Source organism: Mizuhopecten yessoensis, unplaced genomic scaffold (assembly GCF_002113885.1).
Source record: "Mizuhopecten yessoensis strain PY_sf001 unplaced genomic scaffold, ASM211388v2 scaffold11133, whole genome shotgun sequence".
Lineage (NCBI taxonomy): Eukaryota > Metazoa > Mollusca > Bivalvia > Pectinida > Pectinidae > Mizuhopecten > Mizuhopecten yessoensis.
In genome coordinates this window covers 1,093,314-1,110,986 of record NW_018408896.1, presented here as the reverse complement: position 1 = coordinate 1,110,986, position 17,673 = coordinate 1,093,314, and the positions used below count along the sequence as shown (strand labels likewise).

The following is a 17,673-nucleotide window of genomic DNA, read 5'->3' as shown; positions in this document are numbered from 1 at the left end:
TACTCTGTTCCTTTGATCTTCATTTTCAAACAATTGAGAATTATATAAAAGCTTGAGACAAAATTAATTCTTGTATGACAAAGGTCAAATACGTCGTAGTACAGGAAGTGTGAATAGTGCATTGATTATGATAAAGCTTTTAAACCTAAGAAATTTAAACCTCTTGGGGGGGGGGGGTACGTTTCGGGACTTTTTTTCCACCATGTATTGAACAGAGAGACAGTACAGTTCTCAAAGTGTAACACGTGTACACACTTACTCGAGACTTTATACAAACTAAATCAACGACATACTAATTTGATAAACGTGTGAAAAGGGTATTGTATAAATGGGAAATTTACAATGCGAATTTTGTGAACACTTCGGGGAGCTTACGAGTAGTCAGGCGGTAATTAGCCACACTGCATTTCTTTTGCGACTTTGTCATCCAGTCTTTGGAACAGCAGGCTTTAATAGTTGACCACTTCTTGCTCCGAAAACAACTTCGTAATCCGAAATCCAGTTAAATTCGCCCAATATACTCTGTACTCTTCATTTTCTCCATTTTGTTTTTATGTTTACCGACAACAACGTGGTTTCCCGCATTGAAGAGCTCCTATAAATACCGTAAATACGCAATTCGGCGTGCGTATGTGCTTGACAACGAATAATCTTTCTAATAGCGTAGCCTTTTTCACTGTATCTGATAATTGAGGTTCGTAATTCTGGAGATAAACGTGAGATCTTCTGCAGTTCTATCATAATGAATTGATAAACTGCGTGCGCATCCTAACCCAAAAAGACGGAGTAAGTTAGACGATCGAACTAAACAGCCGGACGGAACAGCCGGACGGAGTAGCCGAACTAAACGACACAATGAAATAATTGGACGATAGAAACGGTCGAAATAACCGAACGGAACGATTTAGCTGATACGAACGAAACAGACGAAACATACGAACGGTGCTCGAACGGTGAACGATCGCTTTCTAGACGCTAGACTACCGCTAACCGCACGCAAGCCGCACGCAGAACGAACTGAACCTAGGTGGATACTTGGGCGTAATTCTAACTGTATTATTACATTAAAATCAGTTACGAGCTAATTGCATACTTTTCATTTCCCCAAATTAACACCAAAGGGCACCATTTTTATAAATTATTACAGTGTATAAAAGCTAGCGGGGCCTGTAGGGGACACGTATTGCTTAAGCAATACTCAGTATGCATATATGCTTGTTAATATTATCCACAGTATGTTAACGATGTTTTCATTTATATAGTAAAACGTGCAACTTATGTTCGAAATCATAACATTTATTAAAAAATTATTAATTATAAATTTAGAAATGTTTATATTTAAGATCTTGATTCATTTTCGAGATTCTAATACATTCTATGACTTATGCACATAACGAACTTACAGCATTATCCATTGGCTGAATAATTAATTAAAATAGATTGGCTGCGTGATTCATATCAAGAGTTAAAAACCGACAACAGCGATAGTTAAGCAAATTTACCCGAAATGCAGTTGGAATTGAACATTTATCACAAAATGTCGGATTTAAGTAATATCATTTTGACAACAGATAAAAAGATATTGTTATACAAATAACAACATTTTAATTTTAATAATAGGCTTTAAATATACTGTATTGATTAACGTTATATTTAAAATAATTTAAAAAAACTTATCACATAAAAATAAGGAAGAAAAAAATGAAAAAGAGAAATAAAAATGTGTCCTACTGAAGTGGGAAATTATATTAGCATGCACAATACAATAAAAGTGTTTTTATTTGTTTTTATAGTCGGCTATAACACCACATTACTGGATAGTTCGAACCTCACAAACGACAAAGAGGGAAACATCCACATATCGGGGAATGCGATATGTGACGAGAATTGGGACGAAAATGACGCCAGATCTGTTTGTAGGTCACTCGGCTATTGGTAAGCATACTGAATCAGTGTGACATGAAACATTTACAAGTGTCGAATTTGCTGGCAGTTTGTACTTGAAGTAGTAAGAATCGGAACCATACCATACATAACAGCAAGCATAGCGATTATCGATACATTTCAACCGGTATCTGTAGAAAATCAATGTGAAAGCAGTATATATATTATATCAAATCTTTTTTATCTGTTTATTCTAGAATAAGACGATATTGACCAAAATTGAATGAATGATCCAGTTAATAGTAAAACGTAACATGTGGGTTCCCAAAATGGACCGAACCGTAATTGGAAAACTGTTCATATACAAACAGCATTATGTTTATTTTGTAATACAAATGAATGGTACCTGTTCTTAATCAAAGTTGTGATATAGTTTTAGCGATGGTTTTACTCATGAAGTTAATTGAAAATTTCCAAATTCAACCGATTCAACTACGTAAGCTTTGTTAATAGACACACGCACTGGTAAAACCCACGAAATAGATGAAAGCTAAAGGCATACATATTGTTTCATTGTATTAAAAATAATATTGTTTAAGAAATTGAATTGAAAATATTAATATATTTCTTTAAAAAGTGTTCCATCTTTGGGTACTTCACGTTACCACAGCTCCAACGTATTGTGTTTTTATGTTATGTACTTGTTCGAATGGGACATGCATTCTTGTATTCTGTATTCATTTAATAATTAATGATGGCTAGTGCTTTTTATTCAACACGAACATGTATGTCCGGTATTTTTCCTCAAGTTTCTTATTTTCGTTTTCGCAACCTTTTGGTAACAAAGCGAAAGAGAAACGTTTTGAATGACTGATTGGTGGTAATTCGAGGTTCTCATATCCATTTCGGCGCTCACAGCTAGCATTCAACACTTCTAGCTCTGCCCAATGTGATATTTAAATAAAACTTGTCCTCCGCTCGTACAGGAGTAGCTCGCCGACCGTGTACGAGAACAACTGGTTCGGATCATCGTCTGGAGGCGGCAGCAATATCGCCCCACAGTGTCGGGGCAACGAGGCCAATCTGGCCTTCTGTCCTCTGGCAAAGGAGTGGGGCAAGGACACGTGTTCCACAAGCGACATAGCCGGTGTGAGGTGTAACCCATCACCACTGGGTAGGTACTGAAATAGGACAAAACTTCTTCTTCAGTGCTGTTAAATGTTGTACATCTGAGGTGTCACAGAGACCTACAAAACCATACGTCTCTGGGTGTCATAAGAAAGCAAAACGGTTTTATCTGATAATTCAAATTATACAATGAATTTGTACGTATTCCTTTTGATTTGTTTTTCATCAAATGTTTTTTTCTTTTACTATTATTATCCCATATTCCCACTGAGATCCAACATTTTGAAACTTTGATTGCAACCTCATTCATTACATCCTAAAATGACATTTACTGTTTATAGGACTATAAACAAAACTAAAAACAAACCTTGTACCTTGCAGGTTACCACCGTGTTAGGTTAGTGGGAGGAGACCAGCCAGGCCGGGGCCACCTATTGGTTAGGTACAATAACAACTGGGGATACGTGTGTGATAGAGGGTGGACGCAGCGCGATACAGTAGTCGTGTGTAGGATGTTACGGTACAGGTGAGTTTATAACATACTTAACTAAACTGTAGACATGATAATTATTACAGTTGTCTTCACATACAGGTATCTTGTACATTTGACCTAAAGAAGGACGATGCTGGGGAGAACTGTAACATATACAATCGATTAGAATGTTCAGTTATTTCTGTTTGCCTTTCATCTCGTGTAAATGTTTCGTGTATAAAATCTATCACATGTACTCTAGTACGGAGAACGTCCGTCCGTCCAAACTTTGGTTTCCACGAGATCACTTGGTTAACTATCATTCGAGTTTGATGGAACAGGGTAAACATTAACAGTGTAATACAATGTATGTACAAAGACAAAGGCAACCTTCGAAACGAGCAAAATCTGAACACAATACATACGCATACTTTACTCTGATTCGTCGACGTTTGCGCTAAAGATCAAACAAAATGTCTTACTTAATTATCAATCAATTTTGATGAAACTTGTAATTATACACAATACACAAAGACTTCAACTTAGAAATCCGGTTATAATGAGCATACATTTATTTCTGCACAGTCACTTAATGAATTATGACTAAATTCTGATGAAACTTGGTCAATATTTATAGGATACAATGAGAAAGGCTACGTTTGTAGTTAAAATCTGCTCATAAATAAGCATACTGCGCTGATATTGTTCAGTGTTACTTAATTACTTACTTTACAATGTTACACAATTACTTAATCAAAAATGCTAAGATCTTGATTTAACTTAATATTTTAATTTGCAAGGCTTACCAGGTACTTCAAAAATGTGTCTGTTAACAAAATATAGGAAACACTCAGAACATTTTAAATTTTAATGGTTAAAAAAATCGTTTATAAGCGGACATTGACAAAGGGAAACCATTCCTATTCTTTTAATGAGAAATGATTTTGGTAACAATTGTCGTGACTAAAAGTATTCATAATTAGTAATAGATCACAGGGCCCCAGACTTTAAGCCATTTCAGAGGTCATATCACCATTTCCATGAAATTTGATGGCTCAAAGCGTTCTTTTCAAACTCGATAGCCTTAGCGAATTTTTGGAAATAAAATTATTTCTTCAAGTCTAATGAATGCCCTGAACCATAGCTTTTTACTATGGACGTATCCTGATATTTCGTTGTTGTTTTTTCGTTGAAGATCTAACAATATGACGTCCACTGCATTAACTAAGGGGACCAGTCCGATTCTTGTCGGAGATATAGAATGTCATGGTAACGAGACGGACATCGGGTTGTGTAAAGCGGATCTAGATAAGTCTAACTGTACCGACATGGTGGTCGGTCTAGATTGTACAGGTAAGTCAGGTGATACAGGTATGTTTAATTGTACTGGTACATGTACAATATAATTCAGGTGACAAATGTATGTGTTAATGTCTTGACCTCATTCGAGTCTATATATTATGTACTTGTATACTTTCTGAACCTTTTTGAGTAACAAATCTCCCTTTAAATATATTCAGTAAAACTTCATTACGTATTTCTGAATATTTTTAATGTACTATCATAGATGTATAATTAAGAAAGTCCAGTATCATTTCCTCGGGGTTGAACTGAATTGGAAAGACGCATGTCACGGTAACCTATTTCATGCCACTTTTAGTGTTAAATCATGATAGAAACTGTCTATTTGTCTTCATATATAAGTTAGGGAAATATTCGTTTTAAGTTAGAAACGACAATGTGCAAATCAAGTCATTCACCAAAGTGCGGAAACTTAAAGTGAAGCCAAGGTCAATGCATTCCTTATACATGGTGGTAGAGTCCTCTTTGGTAGTTTTATCATTGGAAATGTGATAATGTGTTGGTTATTTTTGTGTTTCACATATGATTTGCCTTGTTATTATTTTGTTATCGTTGCTAATAATATGCTAAGTTATATTGCGGTAAAATATAAAAAAAAGAAAACATGAAACATTTAAATATCATTACAATGTTTTCGAATATGAAAATTCGCCAATCTGAAATGCTCTCATACTTTTGTGATAACGACTGTTACCGTGTTGCTGCATGGACATCTTTACTGTACCACTGGTATATCTGTATAATCTGTACATATATCCTTAGACAACGTTCAAGCTCACCTAGTGAACGGTACCACTCCCCTGGATGGTCGTTTGGAGGTACTCAAGGACGGACAGTGGGCTATGGTGTGTAGCAGTGCTGTAAGCACCGCCACCGCCAAGGTCGTCTGTAGTATGCTGGGCTACAGGTAATATTGCACGTTTACAGGTAAGATTGTACGTTTACAGGTAAGATGGAGAATTTACAGGTAAGATTGTACGTTTACAAGTAAGATGGCACGTTTACAGGTAAGATTGTACGTTTAAAGGTAAGATTGTACATTTACAGGTAAGATTGTACGTTTACAGGTAAGATGACACGTTAACAGGTAAGATTGTACGTTTACAGGTAAGATGGCACGTTTACAGGTAAGATTGTACGTTTAAAGGCAAGATTGTACGTTTACAAGTAATATTGTACATTTACAGGGAAGATTGTACGTTTACAGGTAAGATGACACGTTAACAGGTATGATTGTACGTTTACAGGTAAGATGGCACGTTTACAGGTAAGATTGTACGTTTACAGGTAAGATTGTACGTTTAAAGGTAAGATTGTACGTATATGAGTATCACATAATATTTACAGGTAATATTGTACGTTTACAGGTAAGATTATACGTTTACAGGTAAGATTGTACGTTTAAAGGTAAGATTGTACGTTTACAGGTAAGCTTGCACGTTTACATATAAGGTTGTACGTTTACAGGTAAGATTGTACGTTTACATGTAAGGTTGTACGTTTACAGGTAAGATTGTACGTTTACAGGTAAGATTGTACGTTTAAAGGTAAGATTGTACGTTTACAGGCATTAACACAATGAATCCAGACATCATCACATGATTGTATGGCCACCAAAAGACTTAACTTTCACTTGACCGGCACAGAACCGTCTCCTCTGCACCAAATGTTTAGAACTGATTTCAATGGTTCAATAGGAATATGTAATGCCCCTGGGGGATTCCATGCTCAAGGCATTGGTAACTGTCAATTCAATTCAATTAGTTTATTCTGTAAGCCTTACGACTTATAAGATACAAAACATTTTAATACATATTACCAGGTTAAACAGAGAAATGATGCACAGGAGAGTGGTAATTGTGTGTAATCGTATCATACACACACACACACAAGAATGTGATAATACTATAATGACTGAGAGCGCTTCATAAAAGCAAATCTTATATATTTCCGAAGATGACACAAATCTTTTACATTATTAACACTGAGCAATCGTACAAGTTTAAATACACTGGGACGTCTAAAATAATATGGCTTCAGGTATCTCACCCGTAAACCTGCATTAATAGGACACTTAAGGATGAAGTGAAACTCATCCTCAATATCATGAGTATCACATAATGTACAAACTCTACTGGACCTAACTAAATTATTGTATCTTCCACTTTCAATATTGAGTTTATGAGAGCTTAAGCGAATACATGAAATGCTGTTCTTATACAACTGATCAATAGGTTTTTTCTAGTAGTATTGCAGACCAAAATTATCTACTAAATGCTGATACAATGTTCCTTTTGGGGAATTCTGTGTAATCATAAAATTTGTGCTCTATTAACTTATACACAATCTTACTTTCATAGCAGTTATTCCATAAATACCCTAATCCTAACTTATTCAATTCTGAGTGTATATTTATAATCCAATCATCATTATCTTATATTCTCTGTTCATAACATGCTTTCAGTATACAATCGTCTGTTTGTTTCACTTTAACCCAGTATTTCAGTATTTTCATTTTCCGAACAACATACATTAGAAGTCTACTTAATTCGTAATATACAAGGTCATAACATGTATTTTTACCCACACCTAGTGTTTTTTTACAGAAATATGTCTGAACCTTTTCAACTTCTAAAGCTCTGTGAAACCCCATACTTCACTTGCATACCCCAATACACTGCTTACATAAGTGTCGAATACAGAACATAATGTTTCAGTATTAAATTTATGGTTCTTTAATTTGCTTGATAATGCAAAATAGGCTTTCCTTCCCTATCCTGCTGCATGTTGCTGAGTTTTATTGAACTTCTACTTCGCTATTGTCATAAAACCATCTTTCGTCCTGTTTTACAATACCACCATTCCTGAAAACGACAATTTTAGTTTTATCTGTATTAAGAGTAAGCTTCCATTCCTTATTATACAATCATAAAGCATCTAACATAGATTGTAGAGCATGCGGTGTTTCTGCAATAAGAACTGTGTCGTCTGCGTACATAAGTAAAAATAAGGATATCATACCAATTTCAACTGGTTGACAATTTTCTCTTATAAAATACATTTCACAGTCATTGACAAATAAACTGTATAAAATTGGTGATTAATGAGTTTACACCATAACTTCCCTCTATCAATAAGGTCAAAAGCCTTTTTGTAATCTACAAAGCAACAATACAACCTTTTCTTTTTACTTAGAGATCTGTTAATTAATGACAGAAGTACGAATATAGCATCTACAGTTGAGTGACCAGCTTTAAAACCAAACTGGGCACCAGTAATAACTGAATTTGCTTTGTCCCACTGTGTAAGTCTGCAGTAAAACGTTTGCCCATACAACTGACAAGAGTAATGTCACTATAATTACCAACATTATTAATATTACCTTTTTTGTGTACTGGGACAATGCAGCCAGGTGACCACACTTCCGGAAAGAGACCCGATGCAAATATTCGTCTGAAAAGCTTCGTTATACAAGGAGTTAAAATGTCTTCACAATCTACGAAAAGTTCATTTAAAATTAAATCTTCACTCCAGCTTTTATCTGTTTTCAAATTTGGAATTGCGATATGTACCTCATCTTCTGTAAATGGTTTATCTAATTCTTCAAATATTGTTTAATCTATGTCATCATAAAAGTCCTGAGTAGTAGCATCAATATCACCAGTGTTACTACTAACACTTTTAAAATACTCTAAAAATTCATTGATATTAATTTGTGGTTGGGATACACTATATTTACGCGTTGAGAGAAAATATTTATAAAACTTCTTCGGATTGTTCTTTCTAAGAAACTCAACCACACCACCTTCTTGTCGTTTATATTGTCGTTTGAGTCTATATTCCAACTTTTTGTAAGCCCGTTTTTTACTTATAAGAACAGCATGATTCTCACAGGATTTAGAAACATTAAAATTAAACAATCCATTTTTATACTCATTATATCTCATTTTACATTCATCAGTAAACCACGGTTTGTCCTCTTTCTCCACCTTATGTTGACGGGGATAGTGTGATGTACTTTTAGCAATTTTAACGTCACAGTTAGGTAAAACTACCTCATTTATATCACCACAAAATTTGGCTACACATCTATCAAGTTCTTCATGAGTACCCAAAGGCATATCACATATATCAAGGAGTTCTTCAACTATTACATTAAGACTATTCGATATTTTATCTACATTATCTCTGTTCCACCTTACATTTTTAAATGTCTTACCTGTACATGAAGCACAATTTTGGTCATCAGTAAAATTATTGCTATATGTACTGATATTGAAGGAGAAATACAATGGTGAATGGTCAGAAAGAGTATTGAACTCGCCCGTACCAAAGTTTATAACATCGGAAATATAATCACAATCAACTAATAAGTAATCAATAAGGCTTGTGCCGTTGTTACTACAAAATGTAAGACTTCCGTCTTTGTCACCTGTATAACAACCATTAAGTATACGCATACTCGTATTTTTACACAATGAAAGTAGTTTTCTGCCATAAGTATTCACATATTTATCCATGTTACTACGATTCTGAATATTTGAATTATTACTGTAATACATATAATATAACGTATCATTGTTGAGGCCATCATTTACTATGAAATCCGGTCTAGTTCCTGTTCTAGCATTAAAGTCGCCGGTAACATATAGATTTCCATTTGTTTTGTAACGGCTAATTGACTCTTCAAGAGTAATAAAAATGTTCACATCACAATTATGATAAAAAAAACACTATTTTCTGGCGGGAAATAGCAAAAACACAAAAATACAGACTTTTCATCATAGCTAAGTTTTACCCAAAATATACAATCCACAAAATTTTCAACTAAACAAAACACATTTTTTTAAATATCTCTTGTGTAAACTCCGCCTCCTTTCCCAATAGGTCTAGGAAAAACATATGTACAGTACCCATCTAGCTCAATAACATCGGTATCTGTAATCAAGCATTCGGTAATACAAACAATATCATATTTATAAATTATGTCTACAAAGTTGCCATCAGTAAGTTTGTTTACTAGCCCTTTGCCAATATTCCATGACAGAACTGAAAGTTCACTCTCCTCTCTGTCCTACCTCTGTTCCTTGGGTGAACAGGATCTGTAAGAGGTACTAAAAGGAACATAAGGCTCACTTGCCCTCCGTTCCTCAACTAGTTGCCCAGGAGTACTAGGAGGCACACACGATTGTCCTGGCTGGGTCCGGACGAGGTTACCCTCATTAGCCTTCACTGTCTATAGTATTGTGAACAAACCAAGTGGCATCACTCTTCATGTATCAACGCTGTTTCTGAACAGAATTTTAGCAATCTTTGTACGGTATGGGAATATTCTCAAAAGTCACTATTACTGTTTACATAAATTGTCAAACTTTGATACTGACTTAGGTGCAAGTGCTGGCATTTTTGTCTATTTAGACATTTTTGGTGGAATGCAGCGTTATTGTTAGGTACACATAAAAAGCGGCGTTGAATTTGCGATGTCAAAATTGTTGTCTGTAGCATTCTTTAATAGAAAGTCCACTGGAGTCTTGAATTTGTCAATAACACTGCTTCTAGACATATTCTTTATATATCATCCTGTGTATACGATATTGTAATCGTACCTTATCTCAATTTTAATGATTCATTATCATGTTAAGCTTGAAAATTGTAAAATTATATTGTATAGCCTTTGTTGTGTGTTCATCGTACTTTGTTCAAGACCGCTCAATCATACAAAATATCCATAAATATAATTTTAAAAATATTCAGATGTATATCTTCAAAACAACATTTGGAATGCATCGCATATACAATGTAACTCTTACTAACACTAGTACGTGACGTATAGGTATATGTAATAAACATCTCGATTATCATTATCAATGTACATCCAAAACTTACTTTTACTCTCTCTTAACATCGATATTACTGTTTTTCCCACAGCAATACAAAACCGATTCTCAAAACATTTACTGACGCATCAAGTCACGTGACTATCAACGAGATGGCATGTGAAGGATGGGAGGACCACATTGGTCAATGTAATCACCCTTCAGGACTAGGATCCGTCTGTGCTCGTAATGACACGTTCGTCAGTCTACGGTGTTTCAGTAAGTAATTAAGTCCTCCCTCACAGACGTATGGACATAAAGTCATGACGGTTGTACGATGGTGTATTTTGAGATTTATTATATATTTTCGTAAATATAAATATAATCATACAGTTCCTTGCAGGCAATAGAAGCTCCTAAATGCTAATGTTATTTTGGCAACATTTTCGACGCCAAAATGTTTTTTTTGTAGTTTTGTCTTGAACCATATATGCATCTGACGTAGTACATCTCAACCCATCCATCAAGTGCTGGATGCAGCCTACCTTTCTTAGTACATTGACCTTTTGGGCATCCCCATCAACATTGAGGTTTTGCGTTTAAGTAAATTTCTCTGATATGTGCATTGATGGTCAATGCGGGGCACAGACGGGACATATCAATCTGAATGGCTTGTCTATAATGCTTCTTGTAATGTTGTGATGTATAAGTATCCATTGGTTTTGACGTAGCCATACAATAACGTTTTGTGATCCGTTATGAGACATTCAAAATAAAGTTCACCTAACTGTTGTATTGAGTAAAACAATATTTTCATATTCTAGCAAGAATATTCACTTCGTATACTCTATCTTTCTGGAGTTTCAATTCTTTATATTTAATTTCGTTTAACTTATCATACTATGCAAATAGAATTAGCATCTTCCACAAAGAAAAATACATTATGCTATTATCATTTGACATTTATGTCAAAGGATAATATGATTAACGTCATCGTAACGAAATATGTATAAAACAGTATTATAACCTGAATGATATATCACAAATACAATTTCCGAGACAAAGGATTTTACGTAATTGCAAATATAATGTGATACTTAGGTCATTGACATTATTATGGTAATTGATTTACAGACTGCTCTTCGAGCTATTCGACGGAGACAGGTGACATTCAATCGATCAACTACCCTCAAAACTACGAAAATGATAGTGACTGTCTGTACGTCATCACGCCCCCTAAGTCTCACTCGCCATATGCTCTCGTCATACAGGATCTAGTCATGCACGACGATGAAGACTTCCTAGATGTGAGTCATGTTAATACAGCTAACAGAATGAGGATTTATCGGAGGCACCATTTTGTCATCCCCGTAATGAGGGTGAATTTATCATGAATGCGAAAAATTAGTTAACAATATAATATACACAGTAATTAAGTGTAAAGGGCGAAAATGAAACGCATCAAATCTGGATTTTACCGGCGAAGAGCGAAAGTTTGATTGGGTGATAATACCCTGGTATACAGCAGTTTTACATTTGCGAAATTTAAAATATGTTGAAATATTTGTTTGGATTCGTATCTCTATTGCTGAGCATATTTAATATATATAAATGCATAAATTTATATTCTTTAGTTTCCAAAAACTAACCTATTAAAAACCTACCGATAGTTGTTGAAATACAACAAGTGCAGTAACATTACTTACTACAAATATTTTGTAGATACGAGAGACACCGAATGGTCCTAGCCTCGGAACTTTTTCACGTGGTGACGTGTTTCCTGTTATAACGGGCAAGCAATTCTATGTTAGATTTCATTCCAATGGATCTGGGTCTGCCAAGGGATTCAGATTAACCTGGAAACGTGAGTCGACACAAAAAAAGAAAAATTAATTGAACTCTAACTTCATTTCATTAAAACGAAAATGCAACCTTAATACAGTAACATTACCCAAAAAGAGGTTGAATTGTTTTACTCTGTTCTCTTAACATTTGGATACTTAATATCCAGATACGAGTAGATAGTAATTGATGTGCATTTTTAAGGAACTAAACCTAAATAATTAACAGGATTATTCTGTTGTAACTTAATAGTCCTTCCATTAATGAGGTTAACAAGCATGCATTGAGTTATAGAAGGGTTTATCAATATTATCTTATCATCCCTTACTGCAGGGACACATTATTTTTTTCCCGGAGTAAACGAATGCTTCATTATTAAAATGTATTAAAGGGTGGTATTTTAATGTTACAAATAATAAATTATTAAAAAACATGAATATAAAACAATATTCAGGCTGACATACACCTTATAATGGCGTATGATATGTAGTAAACTGGTCAGTTAATGAATATTAAAACAGGTGGCAACATAAAGTAACAACATTCTAGTGCAGTGTATTTTAACTTATATTCCGTCTTTGCATATTGCAGAGTTATCTTCTCTTGTGAGCAGGTATTGATTGTTATGTCATTGGTTTGTGAGAGTAACGTCATCAATTTTTGAGAAAACGACGAAATTTTTTCACACAAACCAATGACGTAACAATCAATACCTGCTCCCAAGAGAAGATAACTCTGCAATACGCAAAGACGGAATAATGTAAACAGCCTATTTCCTGTCGGGACTCTGGGACGAAAGTAAATATATAAAGATAGCCACAGACAAGTCTTTAATGTCCCATATCTTGTATACTGTAGCACGATATATCGCGTTTGTCCATATTAATACGATATGTAAGGGACTTAATCATTCGACATAGAATTTATTGTCATTGACATATCAAACTCAAAATGATCATGACATTTACTGTTCGAGCAGCTCTGGTATTAGAGGATGCAATGACCTTGAACTGCGGCAGCACCACCTGGAACGCCGTCGTCAATATGACGGTACTGAAGTCGTTGTACCCGGATGTTGGGGTGTCAGACCTTTATCTCTCCAAACAATCGTGTACTGGCACGGTCGTGGACGACCTGGTGGTGTTTCAGCAGGCTTACACAGACTGCTCGTCCTCCAAAACCGTAAGTAGTTGACATTGAAAGGTAAACAATATAAGTCAGATCTATAAATGAACAAAAGTACTGATATTTATTTTATCTATTTATTTTTATTTATTTATTTATTTCCAATTCAACAGACCCAATGGTCCACTAACAGAATAGATAACAACATTACAACACAATTATAAAATATCACAATCAGTTATGCATGTAACACAGACTAAAAGATACTCATATGTAAAACAAAAGGAATTAGTGATAGCAAATATTCTTTAACCGTACTTTGAACTCGGCGAGAGAGGAACAAAACGTATCACAGTCTTACATTGATTGCTGATAGCGTAAAGTCTACATACCATATATCATTTGAAATAATGTTTTATTGTTTTTGGATTTATTTTAAAGTCTGTGTTTTTATAACTATGCTAGATCAATTTTCACGTTGTGGAATGCTAGCTTTGCATTTACGACCTCGGCGCAAAAAACTTCAACGAACTGTCTATTCAGTTCCAGTGGTTGACGTTAGTTTTGCAGTAACTATATCCTGGTATATTTTATCTGAATGCTTTGTTTCATACCCTACCATGTATGTTGATGCTAACGACCTTTGAACTCTTTGTATATAGACGACGGATTCTGACATCATCTACCACAACCAAATGATCTACCCTAACGCGCGCACGCCCTTCCCTGTTATCGTACATAGTTACCTTTGGCGCGTGGACGTAGCGTGTAACGTAAAACGCCAGACCAATGTGTCCCAGAGCTATGTGCCTACGGCACCGTCCGCCACACAGACCGTAGACACCGGTCACCATCACCTGTCAGGGTCCTCAAACTACGACATTCACCTCACGTTCTACCAGGACCCAGGCTTCTACCAGGAAATCAAGGTACGCCTGATAACTCTGCTAGTTGCTATAGAAACATTCTTAGATTATTATCTCTAAAGCAGGGGTACTCCCTTCTATTCTATAGAAATATAAAAGAAAAATCACAAAACGGATATACAGATGCTGTAGTGTATCCGAACTGCTTTGTAGGTTTCCTGTTATTCTATGAAACATAAATGTATCTGGTTACCCGGTAATTGTTTAGGAATAACACAGAAATTGGTTAACAACACTATCAACGTGAAATCTTTCTATGAAAGAGACATACATCGGAACACACAGTAGGCATTAATAGGAGTTTCTCTTTTGGATATTGTCTTTTACTACTACAAATTTGGGTTTACCTTTTTGACGGAGAGGTGCAGATATTTTTTGCGAATTATTTAAAATACTTTAGTTTCCATTAAATACCCTTAAATCAGACCCTTTTCAATACAAATCAGTATGCGTATACATACAGGTAAAATCGATCAGTATCGTGCTGGTTTGGACCGTCATTGAACTGTGTGCATAGTTACAAAATAATCAATTAGACTACTAGATTCTGATTGGATAATTGGCTTCCATGCAATACTGCTCTTAAACTGGTTCTTTTTTAATCAAATAGAGCACTGTATAGCGCTTTAAATTCGCGGGGTCAATATTTCGCGGTTCTGTATTCAGTACATATTCTTTGTACCTTTGTAGGAGTAAACTGTAATCAGCTAATCACCTACTTTGTGTACACATAAATATGTTGTGGCCACTTATATGCAAGTGTTGTTTTACATCGACTGCCCAGTTGTCCGGTAATAATCTGATTTGATTTCATTTAAGCTTGCATAACAGCGTTGGGTTTATAAGTATTTTCAACATGTTGTGATAAGGTCTGTTAAAATGGTTAAACAATTTCGATAATTTGCTGGTGTTAAGAATTCTCTGGTGTTTGTCAAAGCGCCAATATAGCAAAATCGAAACCCCCGCGAAAAATAAGCGCTATACAGTATACCAATTCACAGTTTAGTATCCACGATATATTAGCAATTTCTACACTTAGTCGACACTAAAGCTCAACGATATATCACAGCTTGCTATTTCCTAAAAGTGGGTATATAATTCTACATTTTTAATTATAGGGTAGTCCTATAACAACACACATTGGTGACAATGTCTATGTCAAGGTTGATGTCAACACAAATGACCCGGAAGTGAAAATGAGGTTGGATACATGCGTAGCGAAGCCTACAGCAGATGCAGGGCCTGATCTAACGTACCCTCTCATACAAAATGGGTATATCTAAGACTATTTGTTATTTACACTTTATACTAGGTGTACAAACTTCAGCTACTGATGCGAATAGATTTTAAAACTTAATAATTTTCTATTGATGTACACCATTATATAATCTTTGCCTTGCCCGATATAATCACATGCGTGTCAATTTATAAATAGTTAATAAATCAATAACAATCCAATTTTTTCTCCTTGATAATTGATGAAGTCATCAAAGCAAGGTGAACAAACCGTCTTAATGACTAAAATTCTTTAGTTAATTAAGGAGGATGAAATGCAAAAAGCGACTCAATACATTGATACATTTATTGAAGAACATATATTTCTGACCATTTCGAAGCAGAAGAGTTGTGTTCCCCTGATTCGGCTAAGGGTTAAAACATTTCCCGAAAATGTTTTATTTTTGGCATAAATAATGTTTCCAAAAACATTTACATGTGAGACATGTCCTATCTCAAAAGTCCATATATATATTGAATTTGAATATTTTGCCACCCTCCTCTATCATTCTTTAAATAAATAGCTATAGATATGCAACTTGAAAAGCCTCATTCATAGCGGTAAGGCTTTATGTTAATGTAAATCAAACAAAATATTGAAAGAGCATGGGCCAAACAGGTCCTTACCGTTGTCGTAGTATTTGACCATCATCCAGTGATGTTTACAGTATTAAAGCAGAAATAACAAGAAAATGTTAAAAACAAATACCCGTGACGTAGTCCCTTTAAAACGATATAATATTTATGTTATTTCAATTCTTATTAAATTCTTATTTTTTGCAGATGTGTAGTTGACCAGGATACCACGATTCTATCCCAGGGTTCCCACGTAACAAAGTTTTTATTCAACGCGTTTGAATTTCCGGCGAATCACAATTCTGTTGTTGTGTCATGTAATGCTACCTTTTGTCGGGCGGATGAACTTTCGTCTCGGTGTTTACAGACTTGTCATGCGCGAAGGTCAAATGATGTAAACATGATCACAAGAACCAACTTACACAAACCTATAGGTAAGCTATTATTTATGAAATTACATTTCATGCTTTTTCAGGAGGACTATTTTTTGTTGAATATTTGCAATGGTCATTTGCATGAATTAACTGAATTTCATTTATTAATACACTCAATGTAAGCTGGCCTGCTCTATATTTTTGTGGATGTAGCGAAGAGCTGCAGCATATAAGTAAATAACGATGGGGTAAGATACTGGTGATGTTTTTTTTTAAATATTCAAGAATTTTATGTTTTGTCAAGACATGTATTTTCAGTTAATATCCACCATACTTTGATCTATTCGACTCGCGTCTTGGTAAGCTCTTACAGAATTGCCTGCTTTCTCAGACTTGATTACATTATTATGATTTGGTAAACATATCGTGTATTTTATTAACATAGTTTCGAAGATAATAGAACAATCAAATTATGTGATTCTATAGATGCGTATCATTCACATAGAAAACTTTTCTATTTCAGCTATCTACATATCACCAATAAATGATACGAAGTCAAAGTCTCCAATTATAAAGTCAGTGTGACAACATGTATTATTATAAAATAAATAAAATCATGCATTGACATATCAAAGATTATTTGTTTTCTACAGTCGTAGCTACGATCGCATAGGGAGCGGTAATATTGGATAAAGAAGCTATTTTATGAATACCTAAATATATAGTAGATAATAAATAGATAAATCCTTGCGAAGGAAAATATAGAATAAAAACAAAATCTTTCAGATCGTCCGCTAGGCCTTTCTGCCTTCTAGGGCTTCTTTAGGCGGATTCCTAAATATATATAGCAGTGTACAGTAGAAATGACCCGACTCTGATAAACAAGGCACATG

The 17,673-nt window shown here is 34.8% G+C and overlaps 1 protein-coding gene across 1 annotated transcript in view; it reads left to right on the top strand.

Annotated features, from left to right (window-relative positions):
* Positions 1–17,401, top strand: part of LOC110466465 (deleted in malignant brain tumors 1 protein-like) — a 31,612-nt gene extending 14,211 nt beyond the window's left edge. Inside the window, exons 13-25 of the mRNA XM_021522968.1 lie at positions 1,794–1,935; positions 2,871–3,058; positions 3,394–3,538; positions 4,680–4,837; positions 5,609–5,753; positions 10,775–10,941; positions 11,797–11,969; positions 12,385–12,526; positions 13,484–13,686; positions 14,292–14,558; positions 15,674–15,828; positions 16,614–16,840; positions 17,304–17,401. Coding sequence (XP_021378643.1) covers positions 1,794–1,935; positions 2,871–3,058; positions 3,394–3,538; positions 4,680–4,837; positions 5,609–5,753; positions 10,775–10,941; positions 11,797–11,969; positions 12,385–12,526; positions 13,484–13,686; positions 14,292–14,558; positions 15,674–15,828; positions 16,614–16,840; positions 17,304–17,365 — 2,174 coding nt within the window. The 3' untranslated portion in view covers positions 17,366–17,401. The remainder of the gene's footprint in view (positions 1–1,793; positions 1,936–2,870; positions 3,059–3,393; positions 3,539–4,679; positions 4,838–5,608; positions 5,754–10,774; positions 10,942–11,796; positions 11,970–12,384; positions 12,527–13,483; positions 13,687–14,291; positions 14,559–15,673; positions 15,829–16,613; positions 16,841–17,303) is intronic.
* The last annotated feature ends 272 nt before the right edge of the window (positions 17,402–17,673 follow it).